We start from the raw sequence: 25239 nt of genomic DNA on the forward strand, positions 1-25239 counted from the left end.
CGAAATAGGCAGCAAATATAAAACAACTATAATGAAATATAATAATACCTACTAATAAGAAAAATTAGATTAGTTATAGGTACAAGAAAAACGCATACGAAGTTATTACACAAGAAAAGTATCAATAAAATAAACATCCGGTACATAAAATTATTATATAGTTAATGTTAAATATTAAAATCAATTAGATAATAAATTTAAAATCACTCTGAAACTTGTACTTACATTAAAATTATTTTATTGTCCAATATTATAATATATAAAGCATACAACAAATTGAGAGAGTATGTTTTTAGGATGCATTTATAATCGATGCAAACGCAGTTCCTAGAATCGGACGCTTGCTAGACTGCTACCTAATATGTTATAAAAACTGTAATATTTATATATTACAGATTTATTAATTATGTACGCAATGAAATTTAATAAAATATATTTCAATAAAAATTCACTAAGAACGAAAAATGATTATTTTGTAAAGCTAATTCATGTAGATATTCACCAACGTTTTTAACAATAAATAGTATTAATATGCAGAAATTTATTAATATGACAAAAGTTAATGTTAAAATGTAGAATTATGTACATGGAATCAAATATTTCAATCACTTACCTTTTAGAAAATCAAAGTGTAGATATGAATATGGAAAGCTTCCATTATTAACGCCATTTCACTACATGTAGGTATTGTTCTTTTCGATCCCTACAACAACTAATTTTACTTATTAATTCCCGTATTTTGCACAATTAAGAAACAATCGCAATATTATTGTCTTTTCAGTTTACACTACAGTGCCAAAAGAAACCGGTTATTTTTCAAATTTAAAATAAACTACCAAATTGCCCGGCACAATGCGCGAAACGAGATCTGTAATAAAACCTACTTTATCGCAGCAAAGAGGGCACAAATGGCGGCTAGCTCGGTCACTCGGTGCCCGAAGTGATTTCCGAATCTTATTGATGCTCAATTGTTTTTACAACGATTACTTGTATGTTTCTAGTTTTTTGTAGTATGTTTTTACTATTATTTTGATGTCGATTTAAGTAATTTTGTAGTATTAGCTATGCATTCGAAAAGTAATTGCACAAATTAACAGATGGCGCCAGAAATGGTAGATGTGCATACATTCAAAATAATAACAAATTAATTTTTGTTTTTTATATTTTGCTGCTAAAATGAAATAAAATATAAATAATAAAATATAAATACAAAAATGAACAAAGGAAATTAAACTATTGAATAAATAATTTTTAAAACAGAAATGTTTTAGTCTCGGCTTTTCCAGAAGTCGGCAACCAATATATCGTTTGTGTCAGTCAGTAATATATTTATTCATCTGCTCTCTATTTTAGATTATTGTAAATGTTTTCTTCTTTTTATCTGTACCATGAGAAAACTAATATTGTAAAAAGATGTTTTTCAAAAAATCATTGCAACTTTTTTTTTATTAAAAAAAAAACCCGCTTCAACTTAATAAGGTACTTTTTTTGAAGACTTCTAGGGTTGAGAATATTCCTCACGGTAAACGGCAAATTGATATCTACCAAAGGGAGTGTCAAATGTACAATAATCTGTACTTTGATCATCAATTTTAATTTGAAAGTACCCATCTTTCATATCCAAAACTGAAAAATACTATTTGTAACACAATTTCGAAGCAATTGTATCTGCTGTAGGTATCAAAAAGTATTCTCTTTTAATAGCTTTGTTCATATTTCGGGTCTAGTCACAATTTTAAATCCTTGTTTTTCTTTTCAACTACAAGTGGGTTTAACCACTCTGTAGGTTTTTCTATTTCTCTAATAATACATTAATTTTCTAGTTGTTTTAATTTTTTATGTAAAGCTTGAGGAATCCTAAAAACTGGTTTGAACATAAGGAACTGCATTGTCTTTCAATGAAATGTGATAATCACTAGAAAACTGACCAAGTCATTCAAAAACTGTGGGAAATGCTTCTACATCATCTATAATTCCAACTCGATTAACGAGATTGAGACTAATAGAACCACCCAAACCTAAGGTATTTGGTTCTGAACATTAACAACAATAAATTTAATATCTGAAGATGTATTTTCTACCTTGCAATGCATTATAATTCCTTCCACGGGATTTATTTTAAAATCACCACTTTCATAAGACATTGTTGTCACATTGGATATATTTAATTTTTTTATACCAAGATTTTGTATATACTGAGAATTCAGAACATTTACTCCTTCTCCAGTATTTAACATAAATTCTACTACACAGTTTTTTACCTGACTTTTCTGTTTCCAGATAATCCGGGAGCTTTCAGATTTCAATAAACCAACAGTTTTGACACAACTGATATATAGCTCACTACCATCATTTTTACTGCCACTTCTTTAGATTTTACTCCATGTACTACCTTCTTGCTTATTACCTTTCTCTGCTCCATAATGTTTGTGTTTTAATGGCATTTTAAAATGTCGGTTTGGATTTTCTTGGAAGACTTGCTTGTGTTTGTTTATCTTTTATTCCAATAACAATTCTGTTTCTAACCATGTCGTCCTGATCTTTATACTCAGTCATTATCACTCCTTTCTTTAACTCAGTCACAAAACTATCAACATTTTGTCCCTCTGTTTGGTCAAGGCTATTGAAGTTAAACCGCTCATAAATAATATTTGATTTATGGGAGCATTAATCTTCAAATTTATACTGGATTGATTGCAACTTGTTTCATGTCATTCTACACTAAATGTAAAAGTGTTGAATAATATCCCTAGCTGACCAACATCAACTAATTCAGGCCTGTTCGGGTCTTTCCATTTATTTCTCTAAAAATATAACTGTTGGTTGGTATGTCATAATTTTTGCAATAACTGTATATGAAAATATTAGTCTTTTTTGCACGGAAAACTTTTTTTATTAGAAACAAGTTTTTTTAAAGGCTTCCCCCTAATTAGAATAGAGGCACAGAACCCGACACGCAAAGAAGACATATAAAGAACTACATAAAGAAGAAAAGAAAATCCACCGAAGAAGGAAGAAAGACCATATCAACAAATAATTAAAGAGGAGATGAAAATTTAAGGAAAAATTAGAAAAAAGCCAGAGGAAAAAGGTACCAAAAGATACGAAAAACAATAAAGGCGGAATTAAATTAAAAATGTATTAGAAGAAAAAGATTAAAAAAACACATAACACACAATACAAATAGATATAATGCCATTTTACCTGAAAATTAAAACATGGTGCTAGTGGAATTGATCTCAAAATGATAAAGTGGCTAAAGAAGATGGAACAGAATAGCTGGTGAAATTATATCCTTAGATTTTGCAAGCTATTGAGTGATCAAGAAAAAAAGGATCTTCTTAAGCTTCTCCATTACTGAAGGTTGGCTATAACTACAGCAAGTTGCTCTCTATCTTGAGCTGTTCTTAGAATCAAATGTGTGTCCATGCCTGTCCAGTCTCTTACATTCTTCAACCAGTAGCATTTTCTTCTTCCTGGACTTTTTCTTCCTTCCACTTTCCCTTCCATTATAAGTCGTATTTTTCTCCTCTGTAAATATGTCCTAGATAACTCGTTTTTTACTTAACTTCTGTTTTTTACAATATTTAGGAGTTCTCTCTCAGTATCCATTCTTCTTAGCACCTCGTTGGTGGTCACGTGCTCTGTCCAAGAGATCTTCAGCATCCTTCGAAAAACCCACATCTCAAAGGCTTCTATACGCCTCATACTTGTAATTCCGAGAGTCCATGTTTCCACTTCGTATACCCATATGGAATACATTCTAGCATATTCTATACGAGCACGTATTTCGACCTCGTGGTCAAGATCGTTTGTTATCCAGCAACCAAGATACTGGAATCTTTGTACTAGTTCTATATGTTTGTTATAGATACAAATATTAATGTCGACATTTGGTGCACGTGTACCAGCCATTACTTTTGTTGCTAAAAAAAGGATAAAAAGAATAAACTTAATTGGACAAAAATACGATCAAAGAATACGAGACCAATAAAAGCAGACCAAAAAACTCGAAGAAATAAAAATAACAAACATTAAAATAAACGATAGGTACAACGCTGAATGGCACGGGCATTCACGCAAAGAAGAAGAAGAAATAACTCTTCATAATTTAAGAAACATTGCGAATCTTAACATTACGTGATTTATCACTTGAATTTATTTGTGTATCAATAAATAAACCTATTTAACCATACTTAAAATAGAAAATGTATGAACATATTAAGCTGCATCAAAAATTTTGCATAATCTGCACAAATCCTCCCCATTATTATCTTTATTCGCCCACAAACTTTAACGGAATGACGTCATTCAACATTTCGAAAACATCCCGCCAGAGGGCGTCACACCTTTTCAGTAGTTCATTTGAAACATTGTTGCTCGATTTTTCCGAATTCCCATAGGTTTATTGTAAGAATTTCTTGGAAACGTTTGCTTTCCAAATGTTTATGCACAAAACAGTTGTTATGTGACCTTTAATTTGTTGATGTTGCCCGTGGCTTTTTATTACGTCTTAACGAGACATTATGTCAAAACACTATGGATATGTTCAAAAATTGTATAGTAGAATCCGAGAGGAAAATTACAGCAATTTAATTCATACATACTTTATGCACTAATTGACACGAAACGTGAGAACAGGACTTTTACAGTGTTGCCGAAAGTCAAAGTAAACAATGTTTACTAAAATGGATAAAAATAGTAACCAGGATTTTTTCCAGACAATTTAATTTATAGAATCACATTAATATGAAGAGGTCACAATTAGGAGAGGTGTTCGTCAAGGTTGCATACCATTTTAGCTGTTATTTAACATTTACAGCAACAAAATGATAATGAATGTACTCTATAACTGCGAAGAAGGACTGGATATAAATGATAAAAAATAAACAACTTGACAGGTATGACGGTGATACCTTTGTTATTGTAGACACTCTGGGGAGGATTCAGAAGAGTTGCTCGATCAAGTTGCATCTAAAATTCTCATTTCGAGCTTAACCTGAATGCATAAAATACAAGGTAGTTGGTGGTTTTAAAAACAAAAAAACATCAGTATGTTACCTACCGGTACCTACCTACCTACAGCAAATAATTAGAATGAAATCAATCTTACAAATACTTAGGTTGCCAGTTTAATGAAAACTGGGATAATATGTAAGAGGTTTGTGCAAGAAGCTAACAGGCCAGGACATCACTTATCAAAATAAAACCAGTTTCGTGTAGTCGCAATCTTATCACGAGGCGACGAACTCACGAGCTGTGATGTTGTGTATTGAAAATTTTGTATTATGGTGTGCGAGCTTGGACTCTTACTAGCGTTATGTGTCAAATGCTGGTAGCCTTTGAAATGTGGTGCTAAGCCCAGAATATTATGAATGGATAAAGTGCTTAACGAAAGAGTATTTCTAAGATTGGATAATAAACACAAAGTTTTATTTATTACAAAAGAGAAATCTTGAATGGTTTGACTACATTTTAAAAATAACAAATACCAACTCCTAAAATTAATAATAGAAGGAATGACTGAAGACAGGAGAACTCCAGCTGGTATACGTACTACCTGGCTAAAGGACCTTAGACAATAATATGAAGTCAGCACAATGACTTTATTTGGGAGGAAAAATTCGTTATGATAGATATCATAATCATCAAATCTATCTCTTATGATAGCAGACCAGTTTTACCTAACTTTAAAAATTACTCGATATCTCTTACAGGTTTTTCCAGCCTTTTTCTTATTCTTTTAGTGTCTATCCGTTTCGGATGTTGGCGACCATCATGGAAATCAGTTTTTTGTAAACTGCTGCTCTGAAAAGATTTGTGTTTGTTGTGTCAAATCACGTACGTAGATTTTTCAGCCATGAAATCCTTCGCCCTTCTGGTCCCCGTTTACCTTCTACTTTTCCTTGTAGAATTAATTGCAGCAACCCACATCTTTTGCTGTTCCTTATGATGTTACCGAGGTATTCGATTTTGACTGCTTTTACCGTGGTTAGCATTTTTTTCTTTTCTACATTCTTAATAAAATGTCTTGGTTAGTAACGTGGTCGGTATAGGATATCTTTAGGATTCGACAGCCACATTTTAAAATTCTCAATTTTATTGAAGGTAGCGTCTGTGAGAGTCTACGACTTAACTCCGTACAACAGTATAGGAAAGATAAAACATCTTAGTAACCTGATTTTTATGGGTACTGATAAATCATGACATTTGAATAGCTTAGCCATTTTTTGAAATGTAGATCTTGCTTGCTTTATCCTACATTTTATTTCTAGGGAATGGTCCCAATTTTCATTGACGTTCTTACCAAGGTAGGTGTATATTTTTACTCTTTCTATTGGTTGACCATTCATACTGATTCTTGCAATTTGCTGTTTCTTCTTAGAGATCATCAAACATTTTGTGTTCTTAATGTTTAGGGAAAATTCATGTCTCTAACCAGCGAATACCACCGTGTCATCCGCGTATCTGATGTTATTGATACACTCTTCGTTAATTCGAATTCCGGCTTAAACATCATCTACTGCTTCTTGAAAGATTTCCTCAGAATATATGCGAAACAGCAAGGACATAGTATACATCACTGTCAGACCCTACGTTTAATTTTGATATCATCGGATTCTCCTGCCTCTACGGATAGACGATGTTTGATTGCAGTAAAGATTGCTAAGGTAGCTTTTGCTGTGACAATCAGGAAAGCTAGAGACAAACAAAAAAGATCGTGATATAATATCTCATCTATATGAGATATTATATCACGTTGGGATCGATTTGTCAAAGACGGTTTGTAGTATTTCTCAGTACATCTTATCTTCTATAATAAAACGCAGATGCCAAGAATATAAGGCTACATTATAAGTTGTATTAAATTGTTGTTATAAACAGTAAATGATGGCAAATAAATAATCAAAATAGTGGACCGCAAACCAAAACTTTTTCAATAAAATTCAAAACGACGTTTATATGATTAGCAATGATTGGAAGTTATCCAATTTTCCAATTTCTGTCGTGATCAGACAACCCCGCCACCTTCTGACCGTACACAACCCTGTTCTGTCTGACATTTACCACAGCGCAAGCGTTCCCTGCCGTATTGATCATCCCTTACGTCTATGACTAAGAGGAAATTTTAGCTAGAGATTTCCCTCGGCGGAAAATCGTCAAAAACCGCGATATTCGGTTCGTTCTCGTGTGTTGTTATAACATAATTCGGGCGGGCAGTGGTAAAAATTCTACCATGGCCGAAGAGGGCCCACAAATCAAACCCGTGCAGGGTGGTGAGTACATTTACCATATTTTCCTTGAAAAGTAGTCAATATTCTTTTAATAGAAGTATCAATAACAATATTCACCAACGGCGTATTTACATACTCTTTTAATAATGCTGTTTTTAATACACCGTATGCGTTTCACTATGAATTACGAAATTAAATGTATTAAGTTGGAAGATACATATACAAATGTACATAATTTTGATCTCAGATAATTGTTTAATGGAAAAATATGACGCAGTTGTTACAAATACTTAATTTTATACTTGTGTATTATAAAACTACAATTACTATAACTTTTTCCAATACTAACATCAAGTATCATATAAGTATTGATTATATTAAAGAAGACATTTCGAACAAATTCAATTTTTTTTTAAATTGGCTAAAAAGAAACTTCAATTAAAATTTTATGTCTCGATCTATCTTTCGCTGGACAACTAAATGACAGTTATCGGTGACCTTTCTCAAGAATATTGGTTGTTTTCTTAGCAACAGATTCGTGAGGGTTTTTGAAGCATTTGGAAGTTTGAGCTGTTTTGGACAATTGTCTGATAATGTCTGTCTCGGTTTTGTTAATTGAAATAGGTTATTATTGAAACTTTGAATTTATTTCCAAAACATTTGAATCAGTGAGAAGAGAAAGCGGACATGTCACAAAAATCAAGTTAGCGGTAAATAAGAAAACACTTCCTTTATTGAAAACTATCCGGTATTTATCACAATTTTTAATTGTGCACTGTATAGAGCTATCCTGTAATGATAAATATTGATACAACATTTAGTAAAGGCAATTATAAGAGGACACGAAATAAATATTTTTTTATTGGATATACCTGGTTTTTACACAATACAAAATAACAAAATAAAAAGGAATAAATTAAAGTTCTTTGGATTGGCCATGTAAATACGGAATCATAAAATATCTTGGATTCAGGAATGTCCAAGTACAGTGCAAATTTCAATAGATGTTCTAATTTCTTTTTCTTAATTGGAACTCTGACTTGAGGATAGACCAAGTTGATAGGCGGTGACTCTACATCAATAAATTCGTGAGCAACAATTTGACCTTTTGCCCACGAGTAACAAGAAAAGTGCATGAACTTGCTGATAGAAAAAGAAACGTTTTGTTCTTTGGGAATATGCCTACCTAGTGATCCTTGTGATAAAACATTTCTTTTGTAATATCTACTCCACCAGGACTTATAATCTTTGATAATACTGTTGTCTTCCTTGATCAGATGGACAGTGAAATTTATTTTAGTACTAGCAGTTATAATGAGTTTTACATACTCTTTCATTGTGTAGATCCTATCAGCTTTTATTATTGTACTCTTTGCTATAGCAAAGTTACGTTCATAAGCCATGAACGAATGACCACGAATAGAGTAGTACTGATTCACCATTTCAAATCTCCTGTTAAGGCTCTGGCGAACCACAAAAATCTGTGGCTTTTAAATCATGAATGTGTTACTTGTGCGAGTCCATTTCAAATAGGTAAAAGAAATAAAATAAGACTTACTCACAATCAATTTAATTTTACTACCAAAACGACCGGTTTCCCTGTCTGCACTTTGCAAAGCATCTTCAGGTCAAACGGTACAAAGTAAATTAAATGATGTCGGTACAAGAATTATTAGTTAATGAATTGATATAAGGTTGAATGCTCGAATAAATAAACTTTGATAAAATAAAGGCAGATATCGAGCACAGTTTTATTAATTAAATCTTGCCCAAGAACTTTCGCTCCCTAGAGCATCTTCAGCGGCATCTTAAATAAGCCAATAAACGTTTTTTTTAAATGAAGAAATTGATTAACCTCGATAAAAACTCGAAGTTAATGGACGATAAAAGTTTTTTGTGATTAACGTTTTAGATTTACTTCGTGAATTTTGGGCTATCCATTAATTGCAGAATGTCATAAACATAAAGGTAAACATAAAGTTGAACATAACACTATACTAAACAAGGACAAACAGTTTAAAATTATTTAAAAAAGTCCAAGCTACATTCTGGTCGTCAACAGGAGAGAGAATGGCTCCCGGTATTAACGGAAATGTTAAGGTGACATGTGACATATGACAGCTTGGATTGGCAGTCACAATCATGTAGATATGATCTGCATATTTCAAAATTCTATGTAACTAAGCATTGACCAAAGGTCCAACTGACACTACTATAGGAAATCAACTGACAAAATATGACATATAGAATATTTTAACTAGATTGTAAGATCTCACACTTAAACCTGTCTATAATAATTAGGGTGTAACCTAACTGCCACATGTCACATACAAACATTGTATTTTGAAAACGATTTCCAAAATGGAAATTGAAACGCCAATAGACCTACTTTAACCTTTAATTGTGGCTTATTCCTATTTAAATAGTAATTACTTTAAAATGCAACAAGAAAATAGCTACAAAATAATATTAATTAACATTTAGGATTATATAAAAATATGAAAACGAAGCAAATTATATTGGGCATTTCTGTTTGTAAGATCTAAATTAATATGCCCAGTTAAATATATGCTTCGCCTAAGAAAACATAAATTATAGCTTGTATGTAACAATATAGTATTTTTGATTTCTGACAATCTTCTACTTTTTTCATTCTGCTCCATATAAAGAAATGATAATCGGTTTGCTGAACGAACGTACAAGGTAGGTGTGATGTTTTTTTGTTAAATATTTATATATTTATGTATAGAGATTGACAGACTCTTCTTTGTCTCTCGAAGAAAAGACAAAGTGGCGCCTTTTTGGCAAATTATTTATGTTGTTGAGTTTTTTTCTATTACCTCCTAATTTTCCTCCTTCTCATTTTTTATGTGCTAATAACAATGCCAGAAGAACCACATCCACATCCCTTCCGATTCCGAGTAACGCAGCTTCGTTTCTGTTGTGTACCACAAACACTATTTATTGTTTATTTGTTTATTTATTGTTTTGTATTTATTGTTTGTTGTGTTACATAGTATATTGGCCAAATACACTATGTAAATTGGCCACAAAAATACAAACAGTGCCTATTAGCAAACAAGACATAGCTACTAGACCAGAGACGGACGTCCACATCAATCACGGTGTTGTTAATAGACATAATATGAAGAGATTGGAGAGCCACGATGATGATGATGAGTTGAATTATTTCATTTCTTCAAGAAATCAGTTTATTGGAACTTCTAGAGTCTAGAGATCCATATATTCCGTATTGGTTAATCCGGCTATACTTATATTGACTCCCTGTATATATTTCCTTGCTGATATTGATAGTTTCCAAATTGTATTTTATTACAGCCCTGCTATAAAAGATCAGTTTTAGAAGAGCACTATATCCTTCATAAAACTCGTCCCGTTAGATTCAGTTACAGGTGAAGCTCTTCGATCTATGATAAATTAAATTTTCTGGCGCCAGAGTTCCCGCTTTCCTTATTCCGCAGCGGTTAACGTGACCTGACACTGGCCCTATACAAGGCACGGTAAAATACGGGGATTTCCGTTTTAACAATAATTTTTTGAGACAGAAAGCTTAAAGTCGACGTTGCAGAGCGCTAGCGCTATATATAAGATTAGAATTGGAATTTTTCTGTCAGGTTTATTGGAAGTTTGAATTACGTATTTTCGTTCTTGGTTATCAAAGATTCATCAAATTATAATATGTCTATTATTTAATATGATTTTTTATTATTGTTCAACCTTCTACTATCAACACTACCTTTTATGAATCTTCCTCTTTCGTTTTGTTTTAAATATAACTGATATCTTCCGATGTTCTTTATTATAAAGAGTGTCCTACTCAACAACATTGGCCAACATCTATATCTTATAGTATATATTTAAGTTATACGCTCCAGAAGAAGCTGAAGCTGTTTTCAATTGAAGATCCTTTTTGTGTGGGGCATTATCCCATTGTGGGTTTGGTTTTACAGTTTCTGGTGTGACTTCGCTGTTTTCACTACTTTTCTCTATTCGTCTCTATCTTTGATTTTCCTTTCTATACCCCTAAAGTCTTCTTCCACTTGTTATCTCCATCTTTAGGTCTGCCTCTGGTTCTTTTACCTGGTGGTATCCATTCTATTATAACTCTTAACGGATTGCTCTTCTCTTTTCTCATTATGTGTCCATACCATCGAAATCATTGTGCATTTATTGCTTTTAATATGTTCTCTTGACCCATCCATTCTTGTATTTCGTGATTCATCCATTGTCTTGCATCCTTTTCGTTTTCCCTCTTTGTACTCAGTATTTTTTTGATAATCTTTCTCTCAAAAATTTTCAATTGCTGTTCTTTTCTTGGTGTTAATGTAAATATTTCTGCGGCATATGATAGTATTGGTCTTATGGTCGTTTTGTAGATTTTTGTTTTTGAGATTTGGCTTATCTTCTTATCTCTAAACATTTTTTTATTTCTATAAAACGCTGAATTTCCCGCTTGAATTGTTTTTTTTATATCTAAACTTTCATTTCTTCTGTTGATTAGTACTCCCAAATATTTGAATGTGTGCATCTATTGTTAGTTATGTTATGTCATCTTTTTCTTACTTACGTTCATGTATTTTGTTTTATTTTTATTATTTCCAGTCATCTCAGTTTGGCTTTGTTTTCTATTTCTTGGAAGGTTTAATGCCTTTTTATCTGTTGCTACTATGGTTATGTCGTCCGCATATTATATTATTTTTACTGCATTCTTGTTTATAGTTCCTGCTTTTGACAGCTTTTTGTATTATCTTGTCTAGTGATAGAATAAATAGAACCGTTAACAGCACATCTCCTTGTCTTACTCCATTTATTATTTTCATTATTTCTGTTCTTTCTCTTCTGGTGGGGAATCTAAAATTTTTATTTGGTATATTACTCTCTTGTAAGTCTTGGATAACTTTTCTTCTGTTTAGTTTATCAAACGCCTGTTTAAAGTCTAGGAAAAGTATATGTGTTTCTCTGTCATACTCGCGTGTTTTCTCTATTACTTGTTTAAGCGTATGCATAGCGTCTATCGTGGATCTTCCTTTTCTAAAACCGTACTGGTACCCTCCTATGCTTTGTTCTGTATATATATTTTTAATCTGTCTCTAATTATTATACCAGTCATTACTTTATAATGTTACATTTAGAAAATTAATTGCTCGGTAGTTTTTGCATATTCTATGGACTCCTTGTTTTAGGATTGTCACTATAATTCCTTTCTTCCCTTCTTCGGGCATTATTTCTTTGCTCCATATATTTCGTATTAGCTCATAAATCTGTCTATATAGTGCTCATCACCGTATTTTATTCGGAGCACATATTCCGATAAGTTCTACACATATTCCGTCTTCTTCTGCTGTTTTCCCGTTTTTAGGTTTGGATATTTTCTCTTTCATTTCTGCATAGGTCGATTCTTGTTCTTCATCTTGTTCTGTGTTCATTATTGTTTCTTTTCCTTCTTCTCTATTCGTTTCTTGATATATTTCTTTGAAATACTTCTGCAATTTTCTGCTTTTATAGCTATATTAGCTATAGAATATTAGCTATAGTTAATTAAGTATTGGTACAATGGTTTTGAGGTGTGTCATTTTATTTTTTTTTCTTTTGCTATTTTTTTAATCGCCTTTTTCAAATATCAATATCATCACGCTTGTTTTCTATTCTAATTTAATTTGAATAAAATATTATATGTATTATTAACCAACGCGACAATTTTGAAAAAGCAAAAGGATATTTTTGTTCATATAAAACCCATAAAACTCATGTGATATTATGAAAATTATACTTTTAGTTCATTTTAAAAAACGTAAAGTAAAATTTTAAACTATTGATTTTTATAAAGCGTAGTCCATTCTATTCATGAGGCTCGGGTCAATAGCCCAAGCTATTTAAAATTGTATGTAGTTTTTATCGTATGCTGAAGGTACAATACAAAGCACTTATATTGTCGGAGATATAAAAATTTTTGTACAGATTTTTTTAAATAAAATATAGAGGACATTTCTAAGTTGGAAAAATATATTACTATTAGTATTGGAGATTCATCTTAAGTCTTGTGTAAAAGAAATCAAAATAAGAGAATAATTACTTGCAATCATTAAAGACTGTTCCTCTTCAAAGACCACATTACAACTGAGATGAAGTTAAGAATGTATAAAGCCAATGTAAGACCAATAATGGCATATACCTCAGAAACAAAACTCGACATAGTCACAACACAAAGGCTACTGGAAACGGCAAAGATGAGAGTACTGAGAAGAATTACAGGAAATACGCTGAGAAATCGAAAGAGAAGCGAAGACATTAGAAGAAAATGTAATGTACAGTGTATAAATGAATGGGCACCATATATAGAACGAGAATGAGATAACGACATAAGCAGAATGGAGAATACCCATGTCGTCAAAATAGCAAGAGATAAGTCGGCAATCGGCAAAAGAAGTATCTGGCGACCGCGCAACAGATGAAGTGACAACCTTCCATAGAGCTATTAATCCACTAATGAACAAGCAGAATTGCTTATAAAGAGGAAGAAGAAGACTGATTAGCGTTGTATTTGGCTACGCAAGTTTTCGACTCTTTCGTTGGAGTCATGATTAAGCCTTCATGTGGGTCTAGGATCTCTTTCTATTAAATTTAATGTACAAGCTTCTATAACTTTTAAACTTCTATTTAGTGCTTGCTGGTCGCAATCTTTAGTGTCTTAAATTGACCTAATTGTTTTTAAAGCTTTATTCTTAAAGAATATATTCCTATATCACGACATGGAAAATAACAATCAAGCCGAAAACAACGATGATGAGAATAGAGAACATGATGAAGGAAGTCTACCCGCTATAGAAGTCTATTATTCTCCAAAATATAAATGTAGTCAACGCTCTGTGGTATATACAAAACAAAGATCTACATCGGGAACTCTACATGGACACAATTAAAAAAGGAACAAAGAAAATTGTCAAGGATGAGAAATAATGACAACATAACCAAATAAACGGTGATAGAAATGCTAGATAATGAAGACGTAGACCGCAGACTCATACGTCAAAAGTTGGTTTTTTCTTTCATAGAGAGTTAGTTAGTGATAATATTTTATAGACAACAACTTGCTAATGAACAAGAAAAATTGTTTATATAACAAAAGGAGAAAAAGAAGATACTTAACCATGGGAATATGGTTGAGTAGCAAAGCAAACTCTTTTTAATGTGCCGGATTTATCGACCACGTGACATACTCATTAGTCATTTAGGTCACGTGGCCGATTAACGTGGCAAATTAGAAAGAGATGCAGAGACTGCTTTGCGTCAGTTTCCTCTGTTGCACTAGGGGAACGGGCTGGTATTGCAACGATCAATCTATCTTGAATTATATGTCTATGGGAATAACTAGGGTAGAAATGTATTAGATTAGGTTAAATAAAAATCTTGTTTCATCCTATCATAAGGTTTTCTTTTAATAAAAAAATAGTTTCCTGATTGTAAAAAATTGTAATTGTGTTACAGTTGCCTACACAACCATCATCGGACTATGCCTTGGAGGTCTCGTTTTCGGACTAATGATGCTGGCTGTTACTTGGTACTGCTACAAACGAAGAGTGCAGAATTCGGGTAAGCGACACGGACCAGATCAGCCCTTAGCTTTCCATACCCACAGAAGACCTACGGCTGTTAAAAGTCCAGCTGGATCTGCTGGTGGAACGCACTATTTGAAGAAGAGTCCCAGTCCAACTGGACCATCGAAGACACCACCTGGAGTAAGTTTATTTGATTGTATATTCTACATTAGTGTGGTTGATAAATTTAACATTTCATCATACAAAAAACTTTTTGTCTTGCTATATTTATTACTGTAGAAAAATATTCCAAACGTTCATTGTTTTTCCAACAATTTGCTAAAGCTTTTTTATAACTGCCAAATTACTTGGTAAACTATGCTAGCATAATTATAAATATCCAAGTAAATCTATAATTTACATTTATTCAAAATACAAAGACAGTTATTTCTGAGCCCTCTTCTGAGTCATGTCTTTTCTCTCTTATCTCGTTGTTCATTTTTGTTATGATGAGGTAGAACAAAATACTGTCAGGTAGGATAGTGACGGTTACCGTGCTAAGACTACGGTCCCTTGACTAGAGTTAGCCAGTTTCTATTAACACTTTATTCACTTGGACAATGAGTCAGTTGCACCCTATGTTTATTGTCTTAGGCATGTTTGCAAATTTATTATCTGTCGAAATCTTTAAACTTTGGCTGTATATTTTGTACCCTTTTTTGAAATTAACACTTTCAGAAGAGGTAGTGAATTGTAGTTCTATGTTTATATGGTGAATTTGATTGATTATTATTGCTTTTAATATTCATTAATAATTTTATTTTATTCAGTGCTTCTGGTCAATGGGGCCAAATGGAGAACATATTATCTACACAATATTTTCACCATACAGTCTTTGGTCAGATTTCTGCAAATTCTACTGTTAAATTTCTCCAGAAAAATATCTGACAATAATGGATCTAGTTGAAAACAGTTGTCTGCGCATAGTGTTAATAGCTTCATTGTAGCTGATACATTCAGTTTGTTTTTTTGTTAATATATCAGTCCCCTCTCTAGTTTGGTTTTTATTATTTTTAAAGTTTTGCATGTTCGTATAAAGGCTGGTTTAGGAGCGGTCCATGTTAGGAATAACTCTGCGAGACAGAATAACCAACGAAGACATCAGGAGAAGAACCGGAGTGACTGACATCATCGAGAAGATAGCCAGACTAAAATGGAGATGGGCAGGACACATAGCCAGAATGACAGATGGGCGATGGACAAAGAGGTTATTGGAATGGAGGCCAAGAGAAGACAAGAGAAGCGTCGGTCGACCACCTACAAGATGGACTGACGATTTAAGAAGATTTAATAAAAACTAGATGAGAGCGGCGCAAGATAGACGGGGTTGGAAACATGTGGAAGAGGTCTATGTTCAGCAGTGGACTTTTGAGGCTGGATGATGATGATAAAGGCTGGTAATATCAAAACTGGCTAGCATATTGTTAGGATTGTAATATATTTCTGATGTTGGACATTGAATTCTCGATACATATTTTAGTTTAATTAATAATTAATTTTTTAAAAAATATAATTAATAAATATATAAAAGAATAACAGGAGGACGAAGTTTAAAAAACACGGGAAAACAGAAAAAAGTTAATAGAATTTTCTACAGAGAACAAAATGAAGATAGCTAGCACAAGGTTTGATTACAAAGACATTCATAAGGTAACATGGATTTCTCCCGGTGGAAAAATAAAAAAATTGAAAGATCATGTCCTAATTGCAAGCAAACATGATAAGGCACTAATTGATTGTAAGAGTTACAGAGGAGCAGATACCAACAGTGACCATACACTAATAATAACAAAACTAAAACAAGAACTACCAATAATACCAAAACCTCTTAGAGATAGATTAAATTACCAGTTAGAGCGCCTTCAAGAGAAGCAGATTATAAACAGACTAGAGAAAGAAATAAATAAAAAACTAGAGTATCCAGTTACACAGGATATAGAAGAATAGTGGCAGACCAAACAGATAGCCTTGTCGAAAGCAGCGAAAAAGTGTATAGGAAGAGAACATGTAAAAAGACGGCAAGACTGGTTCGATGAAGAATGTAGAAATGCCCTGGCAAGAAGAAACAGGACAAAACTTCAAAGATATATAGAAAATACCCAAAATGCGATCGAAAACTATGTAGCACTATTAGAAGTAGTCTATAAAATACTTGACAAAACTATAAGGTAAAGATTATTAAAATATGACAACAAAATGGAGAACATCAGGGAGGTTTTAGACCAGGATAAATAACTACTGATCAAATAAAAATGTTAAAATTAATATAAAACAATAGCTACGAACAAAACTTCGGATTACATATGCTATTTATCGATTTTAAACAAGCATATGACTCCTTAAATCGAACGATGCTATATGAGGTCATGAGAATATTATAAATACCAGAAAAGCTTATAAGGCTAGTGAGAATACCGTTTAGGAACACGATAAATAGGGTAACAATGGAAGGAAGCTTCTCAAGACAGTTCAAAGTGAATAGAGGTTTGAAACAATGGAATCCAATATCAACGAATTCATTCAATTCGAATTTATTCAACTTAGTATTAGAACAAATTGTAAGAAGATCAAATATAAGCACAAACAGGACTATTTTCAATAGCAGAGAATAGTGCATAGCCTAAGCGGATGATATGGTGATACTAGCTAGAACAAAAAAACCATTAGAAAAAGTTTTACAGAAATTTTAAGAAGAAGCGAAAATATACGGATTAATAATAAACCAAACAAGAACACAATATATGGAAATGGGGGGAGACATAACAAATATTAACAAATATATTAAAATAAAAGAAGCAGATACTGTCTATAGTTTTGAAAAAGTGTCAGAATTTGAATACTTAAAATTAACCATAACGAACACGGGAAAAGAAGAAAAAGAGATAGACAAAACTTATTGCAGGGTAGTAGAGCAATAGGGTCACTAAATTCATTACTGAAAGCACAAAATGTGTCAAGAACAGCTAAACTGTAAGTCTACGGGACGGTAATCAGACCCACAGTGATGTATGCCAGTGAAACGTGGATTATGAATCAGCAGGAAGAAAAGAAAGTAGCGATCTGGGAAAGAAAGGTGCTCAGAAAAATCTTCGGAGGAATAAAAACGGTAGAGAATATTTGAAAAAGACAAACAAATAAAGAAATAATACGGATATATGGAAAAACAGCAATTACGGCAAAAGACGAGCCCAAAGAGCTAGATAGCCTGGTCACATTAAACGAATGCCAGAAAATCGAAAGGTTAAAACAATACTGAAGGAAGGGAGAAATGCGAGAAAAAAGAAGAGGACGTCCAAAAAGAAATGCTTGGAAGCAGTACAGCAATACTTATCAGAAATAGGCTTGAGAAATTGGAGAGATAAAGTGAGGCACCGAAAAAAATGGAGGGAAATAACCAAGTTTTTAGAAGCCAGGAACCTACAAAGCCTGTAGCGCTGTTAATATAATAATTAATTTTTTGACGTGACAACGTCTTAAATTAGGTTGTGGCTCGGAGTCACTCATGAAAAAGTGTAACGCCCGCTCACGTCTGTTACGATGAGTCACCGAACGAGAGAGAGGCCCGCCGGACCGGCGAATGCCTTGCGTCTCTCTCCCACTCAAACATGATCGGTCCGCTGGTGCGATGCTATTTCTCCTATCATCGTCCTATCCTCAACAAAATCACTCAAATAGAAATTAGTTAAGTTTAAGTTTACATGTACAATGTTTTAGTAAACAAAAGATATTTCTATAGTTAAAATTTGTGCAATTCTTATTTTCATTCAATTCCTTGTTCCTATTGTGCAATTTAATAATATTCATATCAATAAATATTCTACCGAGAAAAAGACGTTGTCACGTAAAATCTTCGCCCGTAAAACCGACTTTACAGGCAACCGATTTTTTTGACTAGTGAGGGAAGTTGTAGTAAGTCGATAAGTGACTGTTTTCAAGAGAAAAATCCATAGTTTACTAATCGATTGTGAAAAAGTCTTTGTGTTTTTTTAGTATCGTAGTTAAGGGACTCTATAAAATAATTCTAATTACCTGGACATAATTTCTCTCACAGAAATATTGATTTTTATTTAAAATAATATGTAATATAGAAGCTTAAAATGGGATAGTTCCGGGGAGTTTTACCATATTAGTTACAAAACTGTAACAACGAAGTAAAAACTTTTATTGTAATTGATATAATATTTAACTAAAAAATTTAATTCAAAATCCAAATGAATTACAATAGTTGAAGGTTTTGAAGGTTTTGTTCAAAACTTTTCGGATTTATCAATCCATCTTTAGTGAACTTAAAGTACTTTCGCTCATAACCACAAAAGTAAACGTGGTTGAGTTTAAATTGCAGGCTATGCGAGTGCAATTTAGAGTAGGGACATAATGTCCTTAGATAGTTATATCTATATTCATCAGCATGGTGCCGTTTAATTTAATACTTTTAAGTATGTAGTCGGCAATATAAACGCAACCACTGTTTGGTTCAACGGTTATTAGCACAAGTACTTTAAGTTCAATGAAGATGGACTAATAAGTCAGAAAAGATTCGCTCTGAACAAAAAACCAACTATTGTAATCCCTTTGGATTTTTAATTTAACTTTTGAAAATATAGAAGCTGTTAAGTTTTTGTACGATTAATGAAAAATGTAGTCTCTCTAAGTGTTATGTTCTCGGCATAATTAGATCAATAAATACACTTATTCAGTAATAAAGAGTAAATTTTCATTCATTGAAGACACTTATTCCAACACCAATAAACCGGAACAGTCGTCCTACATAATGAATTAATTGTTTTGGCTTTCAATAGAATCAACAACCTTTAATAAAGCCAACAATCTATCATATTGTCATCTCGAAACAATTCATCATCGGTTTCCTTTTCCTCCAGATATTCCACCCTTAATGGCTATTCTAAAATCCCTGCTTTTTGTACCGCTGCCAAGCATACTAATGCTATCGTAGAATATGAAATCAGTTGAGATGTATTTTATTTTGGGTAGAAGCCAGTGTGGCACATGCAAAATAACATTTTCGTGGATTTATGAAGTATGTGGTGAGAATGAAAGCACATTGAAAAAATTTTTTTTCGAAAAAAGTTTAGTTTGTTTGTCATTATAAAACTAATTAGTAGATCTATAGAGAAAGATTATAATAGGAATTTTATTCCTTTTTCTTATCCATTTAAGAAACTAGTCATTTCTTGGCCGTTGTGACGGATATTCATTTAAACAGCAGACTCAGTACAACATAGCTTTAATTTAAATGAAAATATATTCGAAATAAATAAATAACAAATTAAAATTATATCCTAGGGCAGGAATTATACGGAACGGGTTATTTTCTCCCATCGTCTACTTGGTCGCCTTTTTTCTTTGTATGTATGGATCTTACATTCAGTCCAGTTTAGTCATCATATTTTTGTTCTAATTTATCCTAGTTATTTTATTCATTGTGCTTTTATAACTGCTTTTATTTTTCATTGTTTGTTTAGCTCTTCTAATCCTTATTTTTTTTTCTTCCCCAACATACTTCAGTATTTATTAGTACATTTATCAATCATAGTGTTTTTCTCTCCCATTTTCCTCTAATTCTTCTTCTTCACCCTTTTTTCTTTTCGACGTTTCCTATACATATATTGCTGTTACTTTTATTATCATTCTGTAATTTTTTTGTTTTTCTTGACACAAATTTCGATTTTATTAGCAATCTCAGCATTGCGTACTTTTTAATTACTTTTTGTAATTGTTTTGTTCTATTTCCTCTTTTTCGTGGCTGTTTTTGCCATTCTAACACCTAGATATGTAAATGCTTTGACTCCTTTGAAATTATATGCTTATTCTTACCGCATTTATGCTATTTGTTAAGTTTTTTCTTGATTTTTTCTTAATTCCAAGAAAGAGGCAGATACACTTTACTATCTCGGTAAAGTTAGGTTTACTTCAGGGTCGCTCACTCCCTTTAACCGAGAGGGTAAAACTTCCCAACCTACCATCCTTGTTGTTAATGCCGAATTTCCCAACCCGTCCTAATATCCTTTTACCAACACAAGCCAGCGTAGCACAAAAACGGCCAGAAATCCCCTTAAAATGAGAAACAACGAAAATGCAAGTCTCTCAGTCTCCGGTAGTCCCTTGTACCCAGGCTATGGTAGTAGTCTCAAATGTAGAAGGACATATCGGAGGTGCTAAGAATTCCCGGAGTCGACCAGGCTACCTTCACAAACGACAACGGCAGAGAAAACGGTTTGTGGTAACATATAACACCAAAACATTGATGGAGGACGAGAAATTTGTAAAATTTAAGAACGAAATTCTTAAATTTAAACCGCTACTTTGTAACCGCAATCTTTCCTTCAATCTCCGTTACAGAATGGTTAAGTGCTATGTATGGTCCATATTGTTATACGGCATGGAGACATGGACGTTGAAAATATCTTCCATTAACAAGTTGGAAGCCTTCGAAATGTGGACTTTGCGAAGAATGTTCCGCATACCATGGACAGATAGGGTGAGAAACGAGGAAGTCATAAGAAGAGCAAATACTGAGAGAGAATTGCTCAGCTTGATCAAGGCACGAAAGATTGGACACCTGGGCCACATCCTGAGAGGGGAAAAATACGCAATCCCTCAACTAATTATCCAAGGAAAGATTTAGGGCAAGAGACGAGTAGGTCGCAAACAAATGTCGTGGCTGCGAAATATAAAGAACTGGACAAGCGTCACTGGCGAACTTTTGCATGCCGCAAAAGACAGACGTCTGACCTTAAGATAATTCGCCAACGCACTATAGGTGCACGGCACCATAAGAAGAAGAAGAACGAAATAAAACATATAAAATGGGATATACTTGGATTATCCAAAGTCTGGCGGGCAAAAAGGTGAAGAACAAATGGTACTTTTGCCGGGAAACTTATTGCGTTATAGAGAAGAGTATTCTTATGTTGGCGTTGGATTTATAGTAAGTAAAAAGTTCAAAAGGAATATACTCACAACTAAAAGCATCAGTAATAGAATCATATATCTTATCTACAAAGTAAACGAAAACATTCAAATAAAGGTCATTCTACGATGTACGTTCTACGATGATGTTAACACTGCGATACAATAGATAACCACCAACTATACTCTATGGAAAATCTAAACGCCAAAATAGGCCACAAGCAGAACGATTTAGACTTTTGTATTTGAACCTCAGGATATGGTGATAGAAATATAATAGATCATACTCTTCTAGAATTTCTTCTGCAATACAGGTTATGTGCTATAAAAACTTATTTTAAAACAAGCCTGCAAGAAAAGTGGACTTGGCAATACACCAACTTGGACTTAATTCATTTCTATTTTACTTCAAAGTTTTTCCATGTTTCATCTTTCCAGACTATTTTATTTTTTGTATTATTCCATATCTTTTTAATAAAGCTAAGAGCTAATGTGCTTGTCATGCAAAAAAAAAGTTTATTATTATTGTCAGTTCTTTCGACATACATGTATTTTTAAAGACTCTATAAGCCTACTTGACTTATACAGCAATTTTCTTGTATTTCAGTTAGCCCAAAAAATTGGTTTGTTACTGATCGGTTACGTTTGAAGTCTTCTTGGTATTCTTCCACTATGATTTTAATAACTTTACTTGGTCTAGCTTGTAAGCATTAAGCCAGTACCTTATATTTTTACGATTCTAGTATCGCAGTGTCTTTATATTCTTTGGCGTAGTTATTTATTCCCTTTTTGATATTTTTACCTTTCCAAATCTTCGTAATAAGTAAATGAATTTGTTTACATAGCTGCTCACTTCTTTCTTTTATCCTACATGTGCCTATTATGTAATGATTTTCCTTTATTCTTAATTATTGGTCTAATTTAGTAAGTCTTCAGATTGTGGTCTCTACATTATAATCCATTTTCTCTATTTTCACCCTTGTAATATCAACCACGTTCACTAGTAGACAAAAGTTCAATTTTGTGTACCTTAACTCTCAAAACTAATAGTACCGTCTTCGACTAACACCAAATTTCTTTTATTTACAGATGTCAACACCGCATACTCCAAGTCCTACTGGAAGTGTAGTAGGCCCTTTGGAGAGCGGTGTAATCAACAATCCCCACCAAATGGACTCTAAGCCGGTGCACGAACCAATAGTGAAGAATGACGCAGCTACTGTCTACACCGAGAACGAGAAAGTGCAGCAACCAACAAAAGAAGAGATCGAAGTAAACGAGAAGAACCTGCAGCAGAATGCAGCGTATTTGGGACAGCTGATTTTCAAATTGAGGTAAGAGTTAACGCTTACTTAATATTAAAAGTGAAACTGGAACAAAACCATGAAGTGGAGATATCCAGGAGTGGCTAGTATACCTGTTGAATACAAAGCTTACTTAATACATTTAAAGGATTTGATAATAATCAAACTTAAATGTACTTTATATTAAAACACTATTTGTGGATCATAAGGATATTTTTGTGTTTTCATTACAGCAGTTGTAGTGATACTGAGAGCTCCGTTGTTCAGTAATGCAGCAAAGTGACATTTTAGGCTAATTTTTCTACTATACTGTTTTTTTACATACATTTCTACTCCTTCTATATTGTGTATTCTGTCTTGGTTTCTCTTCTTTTCCATGGCATATTAAAATTTAGAACTTATTTTGTAATAATATTCTACGGTCTTTGAGCATGCAGCCTCTTCATTTTCATTTGCTTCTTGTAATTGTTTTTTCTATGAATGTTTTATATGTCTATAGATCCACGTTACTGATTATGTTTTTATAGAAAATCGAACATTGAATTTTCTTATAAATATTTAAAATTTCTTTGTGTAACTCAAATATTTGTTAAATAAATGTTATGTAGTTTCAACGGAACATGTAGGTTTTGCAGTCACAGGTCTATACGTACTTTATAAGTATTTAAAGTTATTTGTAGCAAAGTGACATTTGATCTACTAATTCTTAATTCAATGGGGATTTTTATATGAAACATGTAGCGGGTTAGACCAGTGGGAATAGGATGTTGTTGTTTTGGAACACGTTACCTGCATTCTATTTTATTGAAAACTATAACAGTTACAATGATTTGTTTATTATTGACTTTTAAGTAGTTAATGACTCCTTTTTTATTCTATTGATTTATTTTATCATTTTGTAAGTAAGAGTTTGTCTTCCAGGTAAATCATTTTGCCCCAATAACTCTATTATTAGTTGTAAATTACGTTGTAATCCTTTCTTGCCTGTTATTTCTTCTTTTTTGTCTACGGTCACATAATCTGCTTTTTCAATACATGATCCCAAATTCTTCCCGCCCCTTCACCATTTATATCTAGTTTTGTAAGTTATTTCAGATATTAAGCGTCTTAAATAAAGATTTATATATATCTATTTACTATTCTGAAATTCAAGGCGTTTTTTGTTTATTTCGCGAGATTTTTATTTGGACAAACTTTAATCTACAGTTTTTTACAGTTTCCTAATTCAACATACAAACATAAAACAGAAATACAGTGTCAACACAATTGAGAATACGTCGAAGCGATTTTTATAAAAAGATCAGTGTGGGTTTATGTGAGTGTATATTCAAAAAAAAAATGTTAAATAAAACGCTATACATTGTAGTATGGAGATTTACACGATAGAGATTTTTAAAAGATTTGCATAAAATATGAACATATTATCCAACTTCTCATCGATACAAGAGAGTTAACAGATATTTCGATGACTTATGGACAGTTTACATGTTTGAAGGGGAGAAAATTGTGTTAAGCTAAGCGTCCATAGGTCCGCATTGTAGGCATCGGATTAATTTTTCATACTGCGTCCACTGTATCGGCAGCGATTGGATTTGCCGACGCGAGTATCGGCAATGGGATTGCCGATGCCACTTCATTTGGATTTTTGTAGTGAATGTAAGTACCTGCGGAAAGTGTTTGTGAGAATGGAGGAAAGCGATGAAGAACAAGTCATTATTGCTTTGTTTGTTAGCAGAAGAGAAAGAAGAAGAAAAAAAATCTAGAAAAAGGAAGCATAATTTTTGGATACACAACATATTCAAGAAGAGATCGGAACATGGAGAATACCACATTCTATTTCCTAATTTGTTAAAAGATGACATCAAGTTCTTCCAATATTTTCGTATGTCTCAAGCTAAATTCACTTTTCTTGATGATATCATGAAATAATATTCACTGCGACAGAATACTACATACAGGGAGGCTATAGGGCCAGGAGAAAGGCTTGCTGTGTGTTTAAGGTATTTATTGAAATTAAACATTATATACATACTTAGTTCTTATTTAAAATGTCAATAGTGACCCATATTCTGCGTATTTCTATCCACTGCATGTAAACGTTCCATATTGTTGTACACATTTTCCTGGGAGAAGAGCATACGCAGTGTTCCGCTA

The 25239-nt window shown here is 32.8% G+C and overlaps 1 protein-coding gene across 1 annotated transcript in view; it reads left to right on the plus strand.

Annotated features, from left to right (window-relative positions):
- The first annotated feature begins 7089 nt into the window (after positions 1-7089).
- Positions 7090-25239, plus strand: part of Syt4 (Synaptotagmin 4) — a 34955-nt gene continuing 16805 nt past the window's right edge. Inside the window, exons 1-3 of the mRNA XM_072528663.1 lie at positions 7090-7277; positions 14742-14992; positions 22871-23115. Of these exons, the coding sequence (XP_072384764.1) occupies positions 7238-7277; positions 14742-14992; positions 22871-23115 (536 nt within the window). The 5' untranslated portion in view covers positions 7090-7237. The remainder of the gene's footprint in view (positions 7278-14741; positions 14993-22870; positions 23116-25239) is intronic.

Source organism: Diabrotica undecimpunctata, chromosome 4, assembly GCF_040954645.1.
Source record: "Diabrotica undecimpunctata isolate CICGRU chromosome 4, icDiaUnde3, whole genome shotgun sequence".
Lineage (NCBI taxonomy): Eukaryota > Metazoa > Arthropoda > Insecta > Coleoptera > Chrysomelidae > Diabrotica > Diabrotica undecimpunctata.